Below are 20545 nucleotides of genomic sequence, written 5' to 3'. Positions count from 1 at the left end.
TTTTACAGTAATAGGAGTACATGGGGGGGTTTCTTCATTCAAATCAGGTAATGGAATGTTTGCACACGTTTCAGAAACCAGTTGTGTTATATCTTCAAGATTACAAGGAGGGCAATTTAAATCAGTTACCAAACTATTGCTAAGATCTAAATTAGATGCATCATCTAGAACAGGTCTTAGAGAGGTGTTAACAGTAGTCTTTTTAGCATTAAGCAGGGTATGAACATCGGCAGCATTGTCCCTCTTCATTCTATCTTTTTTAGTCATTTTTTATCAGACGTGTTTTTTAATGATCTTAACACAGGTATAAGTTGTTCAATGTTACCTTCTAGGAGTTGTAAGATAAGGCTGAGATGGTTAAGATTATCTGAGACAAGGAACGGCGGTGGATCAGTCTGGGTAGCTACAGAGACCTTCTTCAGACGTGGGTCATCAATGAGTAATGTCCTTTCAGCGGTTTTGTAGATCTTAGAGCTTCCAGGTAAAACAGGGGATGCGCAAGAGTATCGGAGGGTACGTCCTCTCTTCTTTTGTGGGGCTGAATAAGAGAAAGACATACAGGCTTGTAGAGTTGGCAAAAAACCCTCCGCTTTTAAAAAATAAATAAATACATAAATAAATAAAGAAAGAAAGAGGTCTTAATATACGTACCGTGAGAGATGTCTCTAGAAGAGTTGAAACGGGTTGTAGGGGTTTCTACCGGGCCGTGTATGGTTTCTTTAGTATGTGTAGGAGTCTTCTTAGGATTGTCAGTAATTAGGTTTCTCTTGAACCCTGCATCACCAGGGGATGCTGGGGTTTTGCAGAACTTGGAGGAACTGTGCAGTGTTGGGGGTGCTCCAACTGCTCCGGGTCTACAAGACTTTTTCCTTTGTGGGGCTGTATAAGATAAAAACAAAGAGACTTATTGAGATGGGCTCTTTAAATAAATAAATAAATAAATAAATAAATAAATAAATAAACAAGTATTAATACACGCACCATGAGATTTAGCCAAGGGTTTTATAAAGCGATCTTTAGGGGTGACTGCTGATCTATGAGAGTCTTTTTTAGGGCGTGCTGGAGGCTTCCTAGCCCTCAGTTTACCCTTAATGGGGCCTGGTTTGTTGACAACAAAGTCTTCCAAAGTCCAGACTTTATCAGGATCTGAAGGGTTTAATTGTACATCCTTGACATGCTTTGAAAGAGGTGCGGCATCTATAGTTTTAAAAAGAAAATTGTATTAGAGAAGAGCAGCATTTATATATATATATATATATATATACACACACACACAGAAACATTAAAACTTTGAGAGGAAAAAACAACACTTACTGATATTAGTATCTACTAAAGCCTCTAACTCAGCCACTACAAGCCGTTCCTGACTGGGGCTACATATGTTATCGGCCAGGAAATGGAATGAATCGTCGACTGCTGAAGCGTCAGAGGAATATTTAGCTGTAAAAATAAATAAATAAATAAATAAATAAATAAATAAATAAGTTAAAAGGGTCAGAAAAAAATAAAAAATAAATAAAAAAGACTTACTAATATTGCTTATAATTTCTGAAAATATTTTATAATCTTGGGATGCTGTACAGAGAGAACCGGGCAGGAGATCACACGACACAGCTGTGAAATCTGAGGGTGATTACGTTATAAGAACAGTGCTAAAATAAAAATAAAAAAGAAAATAAATAAATAAAATAAATAAATAAATAAATAAATAAATAAATAAATAAAGTATATAGGATGTAAAATGTTCACTTTAATACAAAGAACATATTGGTAACATCTATCAATGTCAAAATTACATTTTAAATCGTTTTTAGAGGACCTTACACATATCTAGGGGCACAGCCACTGCAATATTCAATTCGACCAGCAGATGGCAGTAGACGGCTTGCTTAATAATGCATCCTCTGCAATATTCAATTCGACCAGCAGATGGCAGTAGACGGCATGCTTAATCCGGCAGCACTGATACATTTTAACAGAATAAATATTATTCTTGTACCTAACCACGCCGTTTATGGTTTTAACATGTTCACATTAATACAAAGAACATATTGGTAACATCTATCAATGTCCAAAATAACTGACAAAACGAGTACTAAAGTAACCACAACATTTTTTAAACATCAGACAACAAAACGGTATTACATTTTAAACAGGCGCAGTGAAACTATCAAATACTGTTATTTATATTAAAACGTTAGTTTTTACTATCAAACACGTTTTTTATACAATATTTATTTTTGAAAAATAATTAGAAACCGATGCTACAGACACAAGTCAGCAGCATGCTTAATCCGGCAGCACTGATACAGTTTAACAGAAAAAGACGATTCTTGCACCTAACCACGCCGTGTATAGTTTTAAAATGTTCACATTAATACAAAGAACATATTGGTAACATCTATCAATGTCCAAAATAACAGACAAAACGAGTCCTAAAGTAACCACAACATTTTTTAAACATCAGACAACAAAACGGTATTACATTTTAAACAGGCGCCTTTGAAACAATTTTAAAATAAATGCACATACCTAATTTGCTGTCGAAGTAATCCATTATTTTAGAGAGTCCAAAGCATACGATATTTTCCAACGCAGATCAGGCAGTCAGGCAGTCAGGCAGGGAGTAGAATTTTATCCAAAATAAGGTTTTCGGTATCAGCACCGTGCAGGGCTTAAATACAGTTACCTGAAGGAGGTATAATTAGATTAGCCATTACCCCTACCTTAAATCTATTGATTATCTGTTTTTTTTTTTTTTTCAAAGATCTGTCTACCCCATTTGAATACAGTACCCAGAACGGTCAATTTTTTTTTTACAGTCCGATGATGTTGGAGCGGTGAAACTATCAAATACTGTTATTTATATTAAAACGTTAGTTTTTACTATCAAACACGTTTTTTATACAATATTTATTTTTGAAAAATAATTAGAAACCGATGCTCGAATATTAAAACCGATGCTACAGACACAAGTCAGCAGCATGTGTTTTTTCAAAGATCTGTCTACCCCCATTTGAATACAGTACCCAGAACGATCAATTAGACATGGCCTCGCGTCGTTTTTACACTCGAAGATGTAGGCGCAGTGAAACTATCAAATACTGTTATTTATATTAAAACGTTAGTTTTTACTATCAAACACGTCTTTTATACAATATTTATTTTTGAAAAATAATTAGAAACCGATGCTACAGACACAAGTGAGCAGCATGCTTAATCCGGCAGCACTGATACAGTTTAACAGAAAAAGACGATTCTTGCACCTAACCACGCCGTGTATAGTTTTTTAAAATAATCGCAATAAGATAAATAATATTGTGGAAACATCAATCAACGTCTAAAATAAGTTTTTTTAAAAAAAATACTGTTACCTGAAGGAGGTATAATTAGATTAGCCATTACCCCTACCTTAAATCTATTGATTATCTGTTTTTTGTTTTTTTTTTCAAAGATCTGTCTACCCCATTTGAATACAGTACCCAGAACGATCAATTAGCCGCGCGTCTTTTTTACACTCGAAGATGTAGGCGCAGTGAAACTATCAAATACTGTTATTTATATTAAAACGCTAGTTTTTACTATCAAACACGCTTTTTATACAATATTTATTTTTGAAAAATAATTAGAAACCGATGCTCGAATATCCTGGGGTGCATCCCTTGCAATATTCAATTCGACCAGCAGATGGCAGTAGACGGCTTGCTTAATAATACAGCCCCTGCAATATTCAATTCGACCAGCAGATGGCAGTAGACGGCATGCTTAATCCGGCAGCACTGATACAGTTTAACAGAATAAATATTATTCTTGTACCTAACCACGTCGTGTATCGTTTTAAAATGTTCACATTAATACAAAGAACATATTGGTAACATCTATCAATGTCCAAATTACATTTTAAATCGTTTTTTAGAGTTCTCTGTAAAGTTAATAGAAACAGTATGCAAATACAGGGCATTATGGGTAGGCTCCTAAAATACCCTAAAACCTTTACAATTCAGCCTGTGCTAACCTTTATAGGATTCAAAAACAACTTTAAATCGTTTTTTGGAACATGTTATAATATTAAAATCAACTATTAGATGGAAACATGTTTATTATGGAATTGACACAGATACCTACCACTGCCTGGAAATCCAACTGAAATGTAGGGCCCGGCGCCTTTGAGACTTGCTATTATGGGTTAGTTTTCAGTGTAGTATGTGTATAATATACTGATTGCGAGACTCGTTTTAATGTTTAGGGACTCTCTGTATGGTAATAACCCCTGGTTATTGTTATAGAGGGTCTCAAACATAGTCAAAAATGTTTAGGGACTCTCTGTATGGTAATAACCCCTGGTTATTGTTATAGAGGGTCTCAAACATAGTCAAAAATGTTTAGGGACTCTCTGTATGGTAATAACCCCTGGTTAGAGGGTCTCAAACATAGTCAAAAAACATTGCATTACAATACAACTTGCTTTCTCTTCTTTCTTTCTATCTTTTCTTTGTAATTGTCTATAAAATAAGGATACAACAGACGCCATTTTTAGGGAGGGCTATTTTTGATGGATGTACGGTAAAAAAGGGATGGGTCATAAATCACTCAAAGCGTGGGAAAAAGGGGCGAGGCTTTAGAGCCATAAATCACTCAAAGCGTGGGAAAAAGGGGAGGGGCTTAAGGGTCATAAATCACTCAAAGCGTGGGAAAAAGGGGAGGGGCTTATGGGTCATAAATCAATCAAAGCGTGGGAAAAAGGGGAGGGGCTTAAGGGTCATAAATCACTCAGGGGCAAGGAAGGGGGCGGGGCTTAATGTCATAAATCAATCAAAAGGTGTGAAAGGGTCGGGGCTTAGGGTCATAGATCAATCAAAAGGGGCGGGGCTTAGAAAAGTGACAGACGCTGTCGTACCATTACTACTGTTGATAATACTTAGAATACCAAATACATATTTAGCATTAAAAAGCAATACATGTGATTTATTTAAACAGTCGTTCATTATTTTGTGTATCAGCGGCCACACTGAGCTGAGCGCAGTGCGGTATACTGTAATGATGCTCCAGTCAGTCTGTCCGGACTGCACCTGAACCATCTTAAAAACACAAAGCCCTAATAAGCTAATTTGTAAAAGTAAGTAAAGAATCGCCTTGCTCATCACTCCCGTATGCTTTGGCTGCTTAACAGGTTGGTCTCTGTGACGCAATCGGTTAGCGCGTTCGGCTGTTAACCGAAAGGTTGGTGGTTCAAGCCCACCCAGGGACGATGTTTTTTGCATTTCTTAATCACATTAGAAAATGGCACTCTGATACGTTGTTATTTCATCCAATTACGCTGAAGAATGAATGTGCTCTGTTTTTTAGTTCAAAATAATACAAAACCAATATCGTCTTGTTGTTTGCCGAAACCCGGGATCGAACCAGGGACCTTTAGATCTTCAGTCTAACGCTCTCCCAACTGAGCTATTTCGGCGTGACAAGACTGATCTTTCGAGATAGCATTCTTTTTGGCAATCCAGTAAACCTGTAATGAAAAACGTTCAACAGCTCGGCAACACCATAATAGAATCCGAAGCCTTTACAATTTCGAAACTGTTAAGTTTTCTCCCAAATGCGGTTCTCAACAAATGCTTTTTTTTTTTTTTTTTTTTTTTTGTATTCCTTCCAGAGTAAGTCCAAAAGGCAAACACTGGAACTGGTTGCCTGAAAGTGCCGCGCTTGAACTGCCTCAAGAAACGCTTAGCTCTAAAACGTGTACATAGAAAGTCTATTAACATCTTTAACACAATCATCTGTATTCCAATAGCGGTTAATCCACAGGGTGATCAATAAAGTGACTGCTGGCTTTGTTTAAATATTAACGAGATGTTTTCAGGATTCACGCGTATTCTGAACAAGCACCATAGAATATGGTAGTGAAAGGACAAGCAAATAGCAGGTTTATTGGCTCTGGTCTTGTATCATCACCCTGACTACTGTCCGTAAGAAAGTGTCATTAATAAAAATGTCATTATGCAAAGTTCCCAATGCGCAAATACGCAGCATATTTAAACTTCTTCACAATCTTAAACCTTCCCAAATGAATTTAAAATACTTACTGAAAGGTTACACACATTTTCACTATCTCATGCAAGGAAGTGTTAATATGACTTTATTACCCAACTGTGTCAATGAAGACTGGTCAACAGTAATTTCGGATTCACTTTAGTTTATTGTGCTGTATCAAATGAAACATAAAAATGAATCGCAATACAATAAATATCTGTTTGATTGCTATACAATCAATATGTTGTATAGGCTAAATTGTATAAATAAATGTCCGGAAACAGTCAAATTCAAACACGTTAAAAAATGAAATAGTGCCGAATAAAAACAAAGGCGGCTTTGACCTCGACGTGATTTGAACACGCAACCTTCTGATCTGGAGTCAGACGCGCTGCCGTTGCGCCACGAAGTCCAGCTGTAATGGCAGCTTGTTATGCAATGCTAGAGTGTACAGCAAGCATGCCAAACAAATGGTAATGCCGACGCTGATACTAGGAAAACACGGGGTATCACCAGGGTCATGGGAAACAGCCGACTCAATACTTGTTCGTAGCCAGCAGGGCTATGAAGTTGTCGGAAGTGTGTTTGATTCTCAGCTTTTAAAGTAAAGAAAACATAAAACAATACGATTTGCTTTTATAAATTTCATTATTTGAAACGTGGGCATAAACACAGTTGTATTGGCTGGGAATCATATGCCTGTGTTTATTTATTTATTTTCTGCACGTATTAATTAGTATTGTGTGAATATTTTATTTAGATCGTTTTTTTTTTCTTTTCATAATTTTCTGTTTGCTTTGCACTGTGTTTTTGCTGTGTTGATTATTATTTGTCTGTTTTGTTTGGTGCACGGGTGAAACGGAGTTCGTAATTAAAGTATTTTTTGTTTTGTTTATCAGAAGCACTGTGCACACGGACCTCAGGTCCCGCCCCAAACAATTGCAGGTACCTGTACACACCTGGAAATAGAAGGGCTTTGAGGTATAAAAAGGGTGTGGAACTAAGAGAATGGGAGCATGGAACTAGGAGATACCGGAATAGGAAAGAGAGAGAAGCTGAGGGAAGTAAACGAAAATAAAGAAGACGAGATTAGACAGCGAGTGGTTGGGTTTTTTTGTGCACGGACAGTGTCAGTTTCGTTTTGTTATTTTTTTCCGTCTGACTCACTCTGGGAGGACTGCGGAATTTGGCGAATGAAGACATTTGAAAAGAGGTACTGACAAGAACCTTTGCGTTCGTGGTTTATGTCAGGATATCAGGATCTCTCCTGAGGACTTCAGCTGAAGCGCAGCACCCTATGGAGAGGGCTGCCCAAACAGGCGTCTGGACAGGAGCCCTAAGAGGAGGTCTGGACCAGAGAGTGGATGACGTATGGTTAAGTGAACAAATACACCTTAAAATGCATCTAATGCTAAAAAATAAAACAATAATTCAAATAAAGAAACTGTGCAAAAAAAGGAAAACCAATCCAATTAAAATTCAAAAATCATAAGTGATAACACTGAATAAAATAATAATCAACACATTCGTCACCCGTGACATTACCACCACTGCGATCTTGAAAATGTTTGTATGCCACAGAATTTAAGATCTGAAACGGAATGTTTGGCATCTACAAAATGTCTAGCTAGTGGTGGATGAATATATTTTCTCCTAATTGAACTTTTATGTTCGCTCATTAATGCGCAATTGTAACTGTCTAGTAGTTTTACCATCATATTGCAAATGGCTAGGACAAGAAATCACATTAATGACATGAGCTGAAGCACAATCACTTGTAAGATACTGTACTCTTTTTTTCGTTGTATGGCTTGTGCATTTTCTTAGTTTTAAATGTATTATCACAGGCGGTACACTTACGATTTGGAAAAAATCCAGTAGATTTGTCCAGTACATCTAGATCTCTCGAACATCTAAACGATTCAGCCCTTAATAAAGACCGTCCTTGTTCATTTCGGCGTTTATGACATTGTCTATACACAACAGCTCTTATGTAATCCTATTGGTATCGAATCGATCGCAATTAATGTGTTCCATGTTTCCAGTTAGTTTGATAGTTTTAATACTGTATTACATTCTGAATATGAATAGAGCTGAATTATTAATTGTTGATAATACTTAGAATACCAGATACATATTTAGCATTAAAAGCAATACATGTGATTTATTTAAACAGTCGTTCATTATTTTGTGTATCAGCGGCCATACTGAGCTGAGCGCAGTGCGGTATACTGTAATGATGCTCCAGTCAGTCTGTCCGGACTGCACCTGAACCATCTTAAAAACACGAAGCCCCTAATAAGCTAATTTGTAAAAGTAAGTAAAGAATTGCTCTAATATAACGAAGCTAAATTTGAACTCCTAGCTGGAGCAACGAGAGAGGGCGAGACGGCGGGGCAGAGAAGGAGGGGGAGACGCTGCTAGGCAACCGGCTCGTGAACATTCCGCTCAGCTGAGGAGAGACCGTTAGGATTTAAAAATGCGAACGTTCCGAGCGGTGTTAGGCGCTCCGTTAAATTAACATACCGTTGCTGGCATTTGAATATAACCATATTTTAAATACTCAAATAGGACTGTATTAAAAAAAATATGTTTTTCAAAGTAATATGTTATATTGAATATTAAAACAATCAAATTAAATAACACATGTTTGGACACCAAATTATTGTTCTTCCTCATCCTAGCATGTTAAACGAGGGCATTTCTCCTGTAAGCTGCGTCTAGTAATAGATGATTTATACTGTTCTCAATGGTCCACGTCCCAGCCTGAGACCACGATCCAGTGGTCGACGGAGATGTTTTTCAAAGTAATATGTTATTTGGAATTTTAAAACAATCAAGTTAAATAACATGTTTGGACCCAAAATATTTTTCAGTGACGTTAACAAGTAGTCTGTTTACAACAAAAATGCAATCTGTGTTAGGAACACTATTTTAGTCCAATTTAAAATGGAAATTAAAATGGTATTGAGTGCTGAAATTTATTATTTTTAAAAATAAGTAAAAGTCAACCTGGCAGAGTGGGATTTGAACCCACGCCTCCATTCAGAGACCAGAACACACAATTCTTTAGAAAGACAGAGTCCTTGAGTCTGGCGCCTTAGACCACTCGGCCATTCTGACAAGCTGCGTTTGTTAATGTAGAAAAACGCATTATTTATTTCAGCACACACTAGGGGATCGTATCAAGGCCCGATTGGGTTTATTACGCACATACCAACTGATGCTCCATGAATGATGCTAAGACAATTCTAAAAAAAAGAAACGGATTGAAGTCAACCCAAAAAAGTAAGATTATTTATTTCAATTTCGTTATAGCTATAAACGATGCATGCTTTTTACAATAGCAATTGCTATTTGACAATGACCAATAAGTAATTTTGTTGCAATGCTGTATACAATGTGAACAGAATCAGACTTTGCTCCGTTGTCTCGAAGAAACATCTTCAATTTGTATTTAAAAAGGACGCCCAACGTGGGGCTCGAACCCACGACCCTGAGATTAAGAGTCTCATGCTCTACCGACTGAGCTAGCCGGGCTGACTTTTCGAGGTGTCTTTCACTGTAACCAACTGAGCTATTAATTTGTCATCTTATTTGAGAAAAAAAGTGAATGACAGAACCAAAGATTCCAAATATAATCCACTGAACTGTAGTTTTCTTATCATAATGAAAACAGATTACACATGACCACAGTTCTGTATCAAAATTAAGTCGTAAGTATATGGTTTCCATTGTAGCTATTTACACACACTGCTCTGTTGTCTCCCAGGGTGTTATCTAACAAAACGACATATGCTGTGCTTCCATAATCGATTACATAGACTTTCCTGCGCCGTGTTGCTTTCTTCTTAGATGTGATCTCAGGTTCTGATGAGTTCTGCTCCCTCGATCACGTTCTGCAGCATCTCGCCTTGCTCATCACTCCCGTATGCTTTGGCTGCTTAACAGGTTGGTCTCTGTGGCGCAATCGGTTAGCGCGTTCGGCTGTTAACCGAAAGGTTGGTGGTTCAAGCCCACCCAGGGACGATGTTTTTTGCATTTCTTAATCACATTAGAAAATGGCACTCTGATACGCTGTTATTTCATCCAATTACGCTGAAGAATGAATGTGCTCTGTTTTTTAGTTCAAAATAATACAAAACCAATATCGTCTTGTTGTTTGCCGAAACCCGGGATCGAACCAGGGACCTTTAGATCTTCAGTCTAACGCTCTCCCAGCTGAGCAATTTCGGCTTGTCAAGCCTCCTTTTTCGAGATAACATTCTTTTTTAGAATAGTTGTAATATACTTACGTACATTTCTAAACAATCCGTTAGTAACAATATCAAAGCGCTATAATTTATTTCAGCTCTTATGAGACAAGTATCTTTGCGCATTATATCATCCTTGATTACGATATGTAATATTAATTAATTGCTTCAGTTAATATTTAAAAAAACTACTTTGCTAACAGAAGAAAAACAAGCTAGCAGAGGATGGTTTCGATCCATCGACCTCTGGGTTATGGGCCCAGCACGCTTCCGCTGCGCCACTCTGCTACAGCTGTCTCATGACTGAATTACCAAGCAGCAGAAAAAAAAAAACTGAACATCGTTTTAACCAGACACACGGCAGTGGCCGGGCCGAACCATGGAAACGTTGCAAATCAGAGATGATCCGTTTTCTTTTCTCCCAAATACGGTATGCAAAGTATGCAACTTTTCTGCACACTTTGATCACAGGTAGTTTTATCCCCCAGTTTCAGCTGCCAATTCCAATATTCTGTCTCTCTAAAGCATCTTAAATCGTGGAAAGCGCTCTTTGTTTAAAATTACACTGAAGACTTATTTTGTTCGACCAGCCTTACAATTAGATATTTTCTTGTTTTTAAGTAGATTTTGTGAAGCGCATATCAGGCGCTATAGAAAATATATATGATTAATAGATAGATTGATTAATTGAATGTTAGCCTGCGTTCGATCTGGCAGGTTTAATTCTTCAAAATATAACGCCGAAGGGTCTGATAAATGACACTGTAATTATCTGAGATGATGCATGTAGACAATAATGTAAAAATTATTATTATTTATTTATTTCTTAGCTGACGCCCTTATCCAGGGGGACTTACAATTGTTACAAGATATCACATTATTTTTACATACAATTACCCATTTATACAGTTGGGTTTTTACTGGAACAATCTAGGTAAAGTACCTTGCTCAAGGGTACAGCAGCAGTGTCCCCACCGGGATTTGAACCCACGACCCTCCGGTCAAGTGTCCAGAGCCCTAACCACTACTCCACAAATGGTTGTTTTCGAATTTGTATTATTTAATTTCATTTTTCTTTTTAAATGTAGAGCTGTTTTATAGTTATTAATGTATTATTATTAGGTTTGTGGTATTAATATTATTTATAATGTTCATTATTAACGTCGGTATTGTCGATATTAAACACAGACAGATATGAGGTTCAGTCCAAACAGAGCGCCGAACTCAGCGAGGTCCAGCAGTGGACAGTAACTTCACACGGGGCCATTTCATCAACCATCACCTCACAAACACAAACAAGCAAATCATTATTATTCGCTATTTTTAAAAGTCGCTCAGCGCTCTCCTGTAGCAGAGCGTTAAGTCATTTCAATTCAGCTCCGTGTGCTTTCTGAGCGGCTCACTTACTTAACGCGCCTGAATGCATCGCATTGAACACAGCGCTGAAAGAGCCAACATGGCGAACTCTGGCATCCAGTTTCATAACCGCCTCCGACAGGGAGGCCAGCCAATCAGGCTCACGTGCTGGGGATAGAGTGTTTCTACAGCCAATCAGGCTCACATGCTGGGGATAGAGTGTTTCTACAGCCAATAATACGCGATGGGTCCAACCAGACCCGCCTTCTGCTGGTGACGCTTTCATTTCAGTGCAGGAAATAGAGAGGTTTGTTTTGTTCATGTGAGGAGAGGTGGCTGCAGTCAGTGATGATTTTACAACACGCTGTCTCCTGCTGTTTAAAGTATTTAGGCTGGGATGAAATGTTTTCTAATAATTAGTGATTTTTGTGTTTGTTTATTACCTGCACGGAGTTCCGTGAAAAGGAAAGCATCCCTTTTCTGTGTTGAATTTCACACACAGAGCGGAGCGCGTCAGTCGCAGCTACAGACAAGTCGAGCTTTTCAATGAGATGATTTACTGAGAAACAAACGCGTTGAAGCTCCAGCAGAGCTCTGCGCGATTCTGAAAGACCAAAGTAAAGTTACTCCTTGCAAAGCATGTTGTTTGTGTTCTTTCTTTATCACACCAGAAGAAGTGATGAATATATTTGAATGGGAAGGCTACAGTAAAAAATAAATATTACTAAATACAAACCGCAGGCGGTGTTTCTGATTGAAAAGAGGATTCCGCTAGACCAGTGTGAAACTCAAACCAGTGAAGATGGACGCGTCAGTGTGTCCGTGTCGCTCAAGACGAGCTCGCCTCTACCATCGAGCACGCAGTGAAAGCGGCTCTACACACCGTCTTGTGCGCGATTACTAAAGCTGTCGGCAGCAAATTCACTGAATTCAGAGTGGAAATGGAACAAAAAGGAGAAAGAGAATGAAAGTCTGAAGCTGAGATTGGAAATATCAGAGAACGAGCTGAAAGCTGTGCGAGCGTGTATAAACGCTGCAGATGCAGACATTAAACAGCCTTTAATATTTCAAGGTAAGATTGATTTTATTGTGTGGTATTGCTTGGTCAATCCAGCACCTTAAACTACCTTCTGTTGGAAAGATCTTGGTTAGAATTTCTCTTCGGACACGTTTTAAAGTGTTTGATTATTATAAGCGTTGTTAATAACACAGTTCTGTCCTAATATTGGCTAGAAGGAGTCTAATCAAGGCATTGTATTATTTTATATATTTAAATAGGTAGTCTAGAAATTAATAAAGTACTAGATTGGTAAATCTTAGCCAGTCTAATTTAAGAGCCTTCAATGGTATCCTTCTGGTAAAGTGATGTCTTGTATAGAGTCCCACTGAGACAGTCACAGACCATATTGCAGAGGGTTAGAATAATGATTTGTGATTTAATATCAACATACAGGCAGCAGCACATGGGGTTTCAGTGTTTGATTGAACTGTTTGACTGCGAATCTATTTTTAGATAAATGGTTTCATTGTATTCCGCTCCAGTGCTGTTGAGTTTGTCTTTGGTACAGTCGCGGCTCATTCGCTGCTCGTTCTTTTGCTTTAGTGCTGTTTCCTTCTTGTTCCACACACACACATTTACACGATCTTTCCAGACCTCACTGTGTGAATAAAGGGGCGGCAGCAGCACCCTGCCTGCACCAATCCGCTGTAAGATTTTGGACCCGAGTGGTTCCACAAGTTCAATTAAGGGTTGAAGTTGGAGGAAGTAAATACAACACAGTAAGGTGTCAACTGAATTGTATCATTTTATTGAGTCTCTAGATTGAGTCTCTAAATAAAGTACTTTGTTCAGCTGATGGTAAACGGAATTAGGAAACGGTCGCTCATATTGCTTATAAACATTTACTAATCCAGGTTATTATTTAAGAGCAGAGATGAGTTTGCACAGGATACATACAATAGGGAGAGCCACACCATTACAAATGTATTTTAATACTACAAGGTATGTTATTGGATTTATATCTACAGGTCACCTGACATTGCACAAGTAAGCTTCCAGTGTTGTTGCTAATGATTATTACACAGGTGGAGTTTGTACAAAAAACATATGGCTGCACTTTAAAAAGTTTGAGTTGTGTAAATCACATGTTTAAATGAAACTGCTTTGAGAATAAGCAGGCTATCCTGCTGCAGTCGCTTGTCTGCTCATTGTATTTGACACATTGAAACTTGTATTCTGCGTTGACCGTTTCCTTCAAAACCGTTCTCACAATACAGGATCAGGTAACAAAAAGACATTCCTCAGACACTTTGCTAAGACTGCAAGTCTCCTGGCTTGGTTTCTAAGCATGTTTGCAGTAGAGAAATGGATGTTTGCATTAGAACAATGCAAAGGCAGAACGGCGGTCATGATGGTGATTGACAGGGAGGTAGAAGTGGATGCAATGCTCCAGTGTGAGGCTACAGGTGGTGAGAAAGCCCAGCAGCACTGAGTCTTGTTTTGTACAGGACGTAGAATAATAAGATGTTCATATGAAAATGCCTTTTCCTTCACTTTGTTCATAGGAACACAAACTCAGCGTTAACCGATAATTGCAATGTAGAATAACAGGAATGGTATCAATGCCATCATGTACCTAAACCACCAAACTATTGTACCGACTCACCCCTATATGAAATAACTGAGGAACAGTAACTTTAAATCCCTGATCAAAGCAACTAGCAAACCTAGCTGGTAAGTAAGAGATCTAATTGTATACAGTTTTGTTTCCCACAGATCCCATGGAGAGCCACGCTATCCCTGAATCTGAAGCACAGGAGGGGCCAAAGATAGAAGCAGATTACACACAAGAGGAGTCCTTTGAGCAGGAGTGGTGTGCAAGTCTAATGCAGGTTACAGAGCTGGCATGTGTTAAAGATGAAGAGGTCCCTCAACAGGAATGTGTTCCTATTAAAGAGGAATTCATAGAGCAGGAATGTGTCCCCATCGCAGAGGAACTTCCTCTTGAAAATCATGTCTGTACACTTGAGGAGAACAACAAGCTGGGAACCAACCTGTCTGATGATTCTCCATCTGAATGTGAACTGGGATTCAGAGGTAATCCTACAAAACAAGCAGCATTGAGCTGCCTATTCATCCTGCAGAAACTGGTACTGAACATCCGCAGTGTGCTTGAGATTCATATTTTAACCAAGGGGAGCTGCCCAACCACTATGTCAACAAGGACATCACTGTGCTTGCTTCTGAGGCACCTGCTAGATGTGCAGCCACTGCCACGCCTCTTTAGAATGCTGTGAGATCAGCGGTGTCCAATCACGCTCCTGGAGGCCATTCCACTCCACATTGAACAGGTTCAGTTGTATAAAGTGATACTCCTGTGTCTGGATGGACACCCCTGTGTTAGATCTTTGCCTTTCCTCATTCCTGGTAGGCTGTTTGCAGTTCTGCTCCCACAGCTTTACAGAGCTGCAGGGATCACATGTCCCATCACTGGGTGATGCCAAATCCAGTCGGGTTGCTCAGCATCACCAGAAGAAACATTTCAGTAGAGAATTTCTGTGGAGAATGTATGCAGCAGGATCACCAACATGAGTCTTATTTTATTTCTTACACTTTATGCAAATACAATATCATTTTTAAAAGCTCATCTCACTGCAACTATCCCGAGGACTGTAATGTTTGCTCGCAACACCACATTTCACTTTTGTGTGTCTCACAGTAAGCATTGCTGTGTTATTATTGTCACAGTACAGTAAGTATGTGTGTGGAGCTGTTCTGTACAGCAGACCAGCTCAACAGATCATTTCTATATTAATTATTAATTATCAAAAAAACAATTAAATATTAGATACATTGCAGTACTATCAAAATGCAGGTACTAAATAGGATTTTTCATGATGCTCTGTTGGCTCGATTTAAAATATTCCATTTTAAACATTAAAAAAAGCTTGTTGTTTTTCATTTTTCACTTGGCTGACATGTTGACATCATTTTTGCTGTGACTGAAACTTGCGGGACACTAACTGGTGAATGAATCCACCTCATCTCAAGCAACCAATCACTGAACTGCTCATTCACTTGTGTTCAGAACAGTGCATGTGGAAGAATGCTGTACAATAACCTTTGTCTCTCTTCTCTTTTTTTCTTTAGCTTCTAAAGTAGATGAAGGAGAACACGACTCCACTCTATCACCCCAGTGCAAAAACGCTTCTAGAGGCAAACCACAGTGCAAGAAACACAGAGAAACAACACCCCAAGAAGAAAATGTGAAGACATTGAGAACTCACTCAGTTACAATCCCTTCCTTACAAGACAGACACCCACTTACTGTGGAGAGTACAGAGACGGCACATTCTGTATGTTTTAACAATTCTGAAACCCAGGGCAACTTGAAGACCTTACCTCATTCTATTAAAGGTGGGAAGAGTTCCTGTCAATTAGACACTCCTGAAACTCACAAGGGAAATAACACAGGAGGGACTACGTTTTCCTGGGCTGATTGTGGGAAGAGTTTAAATCATATATCACTGCTTAAAAGGCACCAGCGCGTTCACACAGGAGAGAAACCTTCTCACATACAGACCAGTGATAAGAGTTTTACACAGTTAGGAAATCTTCATTCACACCAGCGCATTCACACAGGAGAGAAACGTTATCACTGTGCTGTTTGTTGGAAGAGATTCAGTCAGTTAGGAAACCGCACAAGACACCATAACATTCACACATATGTGTAATCCTATCCCTGCACTTAGTGTGAAGAAGTTAAGTCAGTTGCAGGCTCTTACAGGACTTGAGAACATTCTCAGAAATGCAGACACTTGGGGACACCTAAACAACAGGAGTGCATTCGACTAAATACAGAAATTTAACTGAAAACAAAAGAATAAACTTGCTTGATAAATAGGGTCACCCCTAATCACAATCTGTTCAGATCAAAAACTCACCAAAATCTGTGTTCATCATGTTGTTGAGCATTCTGATTGTGTTACATCACATTAGTAATATATTAAATAGATTGTTATTATGCGTGCAAGTTTCTCTTTTTTTCCTCCTGCATTGCTCAGCCTCTTGCAGTGTGTTGTGTGGAATCTTCCCTGATACCATGGTGAATCTGCGGTACCTCAAGACGCAGCACAGTATACCATAGTTATCGTGCGGGCAGCTTGAAGTGGAAAATCAATACTGTTTCCAGCAGGGTGTGCCAGAGACCTTTTAGCACTTTAATGGGCTGCATACCATTGCTTCTTAACAAGGTGATTTCTGCTCCTGATGTGTTGAATACTCCCCTCTCTCTCTGGGGGACTCTATTAAACAAACAGGCACAAGGTATTTAGAAATCACAGATTTATTACATCAGCTTAGATTATCTCGTGTACCAGTTCTCTGTGCATGGAAACAACATTTTCATGAGCTATCTGTGAAAACAGCACAAGAACTTTACACATGGCTAATTTATATAGCACCCCCACCTTTCCCCTTCATTTACATGACGTCTGATGAAAGCCAGGTTTTCTCAAGTAAAGTAAACTGAGCGAATGGGAACCCGAAAAAGCATTTTGCACAAGACATTTTTATTAAGCAATTCCAGTGGTTTGCAGAAGTATTCACCCCCCTGCAAAGTTTTCACATTTTGTTGGCACCTGAGCGTACTCCACGACGCTTTCAAATTAGACTTTACATGTAGAATCTACACAAACTACTCCACATTGATAAAGTTAAAGGTCACAAAATTAGTGAAATAGATTTAGCTTGTATGTACTCAAAGTGGTTTAACTTGTAGATAATTACATTCAGGCATATAAAGACTTTCAAGCTGCAACTCACATAGTGAACCAACAAAGCAACCATGAAGACCAAGGAGCTTTCGAAACAAGTCAGGGATAAAGTGGTAGAGAGGCACAGAGAAGGGTACAAGAACATTTCAAAGGCTCTGATTATCCCTCTCAGCACAGTGAAGGCCATCATTAAGAAGTGGAAGATGCATCATACCACCCAGACACTACCCAGATCAGGTCGCCCTCCCAAACTGAGCAGCTGGACAAGCAGGAAACTGGTTCGGGATGTCACTGAAGCCACCAATGACCTTGAGAGATCTGCAAAGTTATGTGTCTAAGGTGGGAGTCAGCATTCACACATCAACAATAAGCCGGTCCCTACACAAAGCTGGCCTGTATGGATGGGTGGCAAGAAAGAAGCCATTACTCAAAAGCAATTGAACTACTGGTGACACATTTGCTTTTTATATTTCCATATTTCAGCACATGCATCAGTGATGTGATATCCATCAAAGTTCCTTTGAAATGCACAATCAGGTGTTCAGTGGGAGCAGTGGTCACACTTCATTTGAAGTGCTGCTTGTTTAGTCTAGTAACTGTTAGCAACGAGCTCATTAAAACTATCAAACATTGTTCATTATTATTATTATTATTATTTATTTCTTAGCAGACGCCCTTATCCAGGGTGACTTACAGTTGTTACAAGATATCACATTATACGTTATTTCACATTATACAGATATCACATTATTTTTACATACAATTACCCATTTATACAGTTGGGTTTTTACTGGAGCAATCTAAGTAAAGTACTTTGCTCAAGGGTACAGCAGCAGTGTCCCCCACCTGGGATTGAACCTACAACCCTCCGGTCAAGAGTCCAGAGCCCTAACCACTGCTCCACACTCATTGTGTTCTTAATGGTTGGTTAATTAAAAATTAACCTATTTATGTACTAATAATGTCATATTACTGGAATTGGGAGAGGTTTGTTTAAAGGAACTATTGAAGCTAGTACTGTGTTAATGTTTAGCAGTGAGATCAGGTTTAGTTTTATTACCGTATACTCACTAGGAATTGACACATGCGCTTATACTTGAGTATGTGCTGTTTTCTGTGCAGGTGCAGTTACTCCTTTGGTTTCATATAGAAGCTTATGCACCTGCATTTGAGTGTAATGCAAGGTGTGGAGGCTCACATGTTCATATATTGCATTACAAGTTAAACACCATATTTATTCTTTCTCTTTGAATTCCAAATGTTGTAAGACGGATAAGGGTGTCTGCTAAGAAATAAATAAATAATAATCTTTTTAGCTTGTAATAATATAATAATAATATCTTTATTTTTATATAGCACCTTTCATAGTGGACCACCATCTCACAGTGCTTTACAGAGGTAGGCTGTGAACTGTGCATTATATGCAGAGTCACTTACAATAGGGCATTGATTTAATAATATAAGAAAAGTTATGAACAAAATCAGGGAATTTAATGCATCAATACTTTTCTAGTAGCTGACTGATCCCTGGCTTTCATCGAGTTGGCTTTTAAAGACATCCTAATGACTCTGCAGCAGCACCATTCTAGTGACCCATTTCAAACACTCCCAACTCTGTGAGAAGTGTCTTCTCTACTCCTTCTTTGTTCCAGGCTAAATAGATTCAGTTCTCTTGTCTGTTGATTGTCTGTTAACTCCACTGCAAGGGATGTTGCCAAGTCGGAGGAGCACGTCAACCCGAGCCCTTTTTGACTCTGGGTGTAATAATAAATGTGTCAATTAGCAGACGCTGTTATCCAAAGCAACTACAGAGACTAGGGAATGAACTATACACCAACAATTTCTGCTGCAGAGTCACTTCCAATAGGACCTCGGTTTTACATCTCATCCGAAGGACGGAGCACAAGGAGGTTAAGTAACTTACTGTGAGAAGATGTGTCTCCTAACCTCTGTCCTAAGTCTGTCTCCACTCAGTTTATAACTGTGTACTCTAGTCCTGGTCTCTCTGCTGTGCTTAAAAGAGTGACTACAGTTAACTCCAACTTTTTAAAAGCTTTTTAGTCTCCTCTAGTCTTTTTTTGTTCCAGACTGAATTGATTTAGTTCCCTCAACTGTTCTCTCAGCATATTTAGGGTTGGTTGAGTGTACAAGGAAAACAACTGACTCTGGAGAGGAGTTACCAATCAATGCCAGCACACTGGAGATCCAGAATTCAGAACACAGAACCAGGGAGGACATTTGGCCCATCAGTGCAGCAGCTGATTGATCTCAAACCTGTTAAGTCGGGTCTAAAAGGATCCCAGCCCTAACAACATGACTTGGTAACCCATTCCATCCCCTCACCACACTCTGTGAGAAGGTGTCTCCTACCCTCTGTCCTATAGCTATCCACACTTAATTTCCAACAGTGCCCTCTGACCCTGGTGTCAGTGCTATGCTTGAGGTATTAGTTTGGGTTAACTATGTCAACACCTTTCAAGTTTTTAAAGACTTCAGTCAAGTCCGCCTAATTGTTCTGTGTTCAAGCTAAACAAATTCATTACCCTCTTCACAGCTCGTTCCTTTAAGCCCCGAGATTAGTCTTCATCTTTATGATTGCATCCCTGTTGCTGGTAGAAATGAGTCTATCACAACACCAAGGTCTTTCTCTCACACCCACTGTGTATTTCAATCCTACTTTTTTCCTTCTAAAAAGAGACTTGGTAATACATTTGTGAAATGTTTCAAAAAGAAACATGCACTCCACACCGTACAGCAGCTGACTGATTTGCTAATGAAAGAAGCAGCTCAACCACAACACCTGGTATAATGAACATGTTTGTGAGCCAGGTGTTTGCAGTACTGTACTGTAGATATGAAATTCCAGAGAATGCTTCATTTTGCATGACTGATAACTAATCATTCTATTGCCTTTAATACTGTATATGGGGCCACCTGTCTGCACCTGCTGATCCCAGCACTGATCCTGCTCTGTGTTAAGAGAACAATGGAGATCACTGACACTGTGTCAATAGATTTGGATCATAGGGTATAGAGGAAATAGTTTTCAAGTGAAGTATGGAAATTTGGAAGAGGAGGGCATCACACAGTATCACAGTGTAGAGAAAGAAAGGGTCCTTGATGAGGGTTTAGTG

General features: G+C 38.8%; 1 protein-coding gene and 6 non-coding genes across 9 annotated transcripts in view; 2 read left to right on the top strand and 5 right to left on the bottom strand.

Annotated features, from left to right (window-relative positions):
* LOC131705312 (zinc finger and SCAN domain-containing protein 21-like) overlaps nt 1–16773 on the top strand; it is a 118538-nt gene extending 101765 nt beyond the window's left edge. Inside the window, exons 1-3 of one of the 3 annotated variants that reach the window (XR_009310300.1) lie at nt 11863–12708; nt 14413–14987; nt 15787–16773. Coding sequence is in view for 2 of the 3 variants with exons in the window: in XM_059007737.1 (XP_058863720.1) it covers nt 14418–14733; nt 15787–16370 (900 nt within the window). In the remaining variant the exon portion in view is untranslated. Of the gene's footprint in view, nt 1–11862; nt 12709–14412; nt 14988–15786 lie in introns of those variants that run through there. The other 2 variants (XM_059007736.1, XM_059007737.1) reach the window with 2 other exon arrangements.
* Nucleotides 5383–5455, bottom strand: trnaf-gaa (transfer RNA phenylalanine (anticodon GAA)). The gene has a single exon. It is a non-coding gene; the product is annotated as a tRNA-Phe (tRNA).
* Nucleotides 6368–6439, bottom strand: trnaw-cca (transfer RNA tryptophan (anticodon CCA)). Its single transcript has one exon. It is a non-coding gene; the product is annotated as a tRNA-Trp (tRNA).
* trnak-cuu (transfer RNA lysine (anticodon CUU)) lies at nt 9495–9567 on the bottom strand. Its single transcript has one exon. It is a non-coding gene; the product is annotated as a tRNA-Lys (tRNA).
* On the top strand, nt 9983–10056 carry trnan-guu (transfer RNA asparagine (anticodon GUU)). The gene has a single exon. It is a non-coding gene; the product is annotated as a tRNA-Asn (tRNA).
* trnaf-gaa (transfer RNA phenylalanine (anticodon GAA)) lies at nt 10191–10263 on the bottom strand. Its single transcript has one exon. It is a non-coding gene; the product is annotated as a tRNA-Phe (tRNA).
* Nucleotides 10497–10568, bottom strand: trnam-cau (transfer RNA methionine (anticodon CAU)). The gene has a single exon. It is a non-coding gene; the product is annotated as a tRNA-Met (tRNA).
* Nucleotides 16774–20545: the final 3772 nt, after the last annotated feature.

This window comes from Acipenser ruthenus, chromosome 35, assembly GCF_902713425.1.
Source record: "Acipenser ruthenus chromosome 35, fAciRut3.2 maternal haplotype, whole genome shotgun sequence".
NCBI classification, from domain to species: Eukaryota; Metazoa; Chordata; class Actinopteri; order Acipenseriformes; family Acipenseridae; genus Acipenser; species Acipenser ruthenus.
Note: the sequence above shows the minus strand (reverse complement) of the source record. Positions and strands in the feature narration are given on the sequence as shown.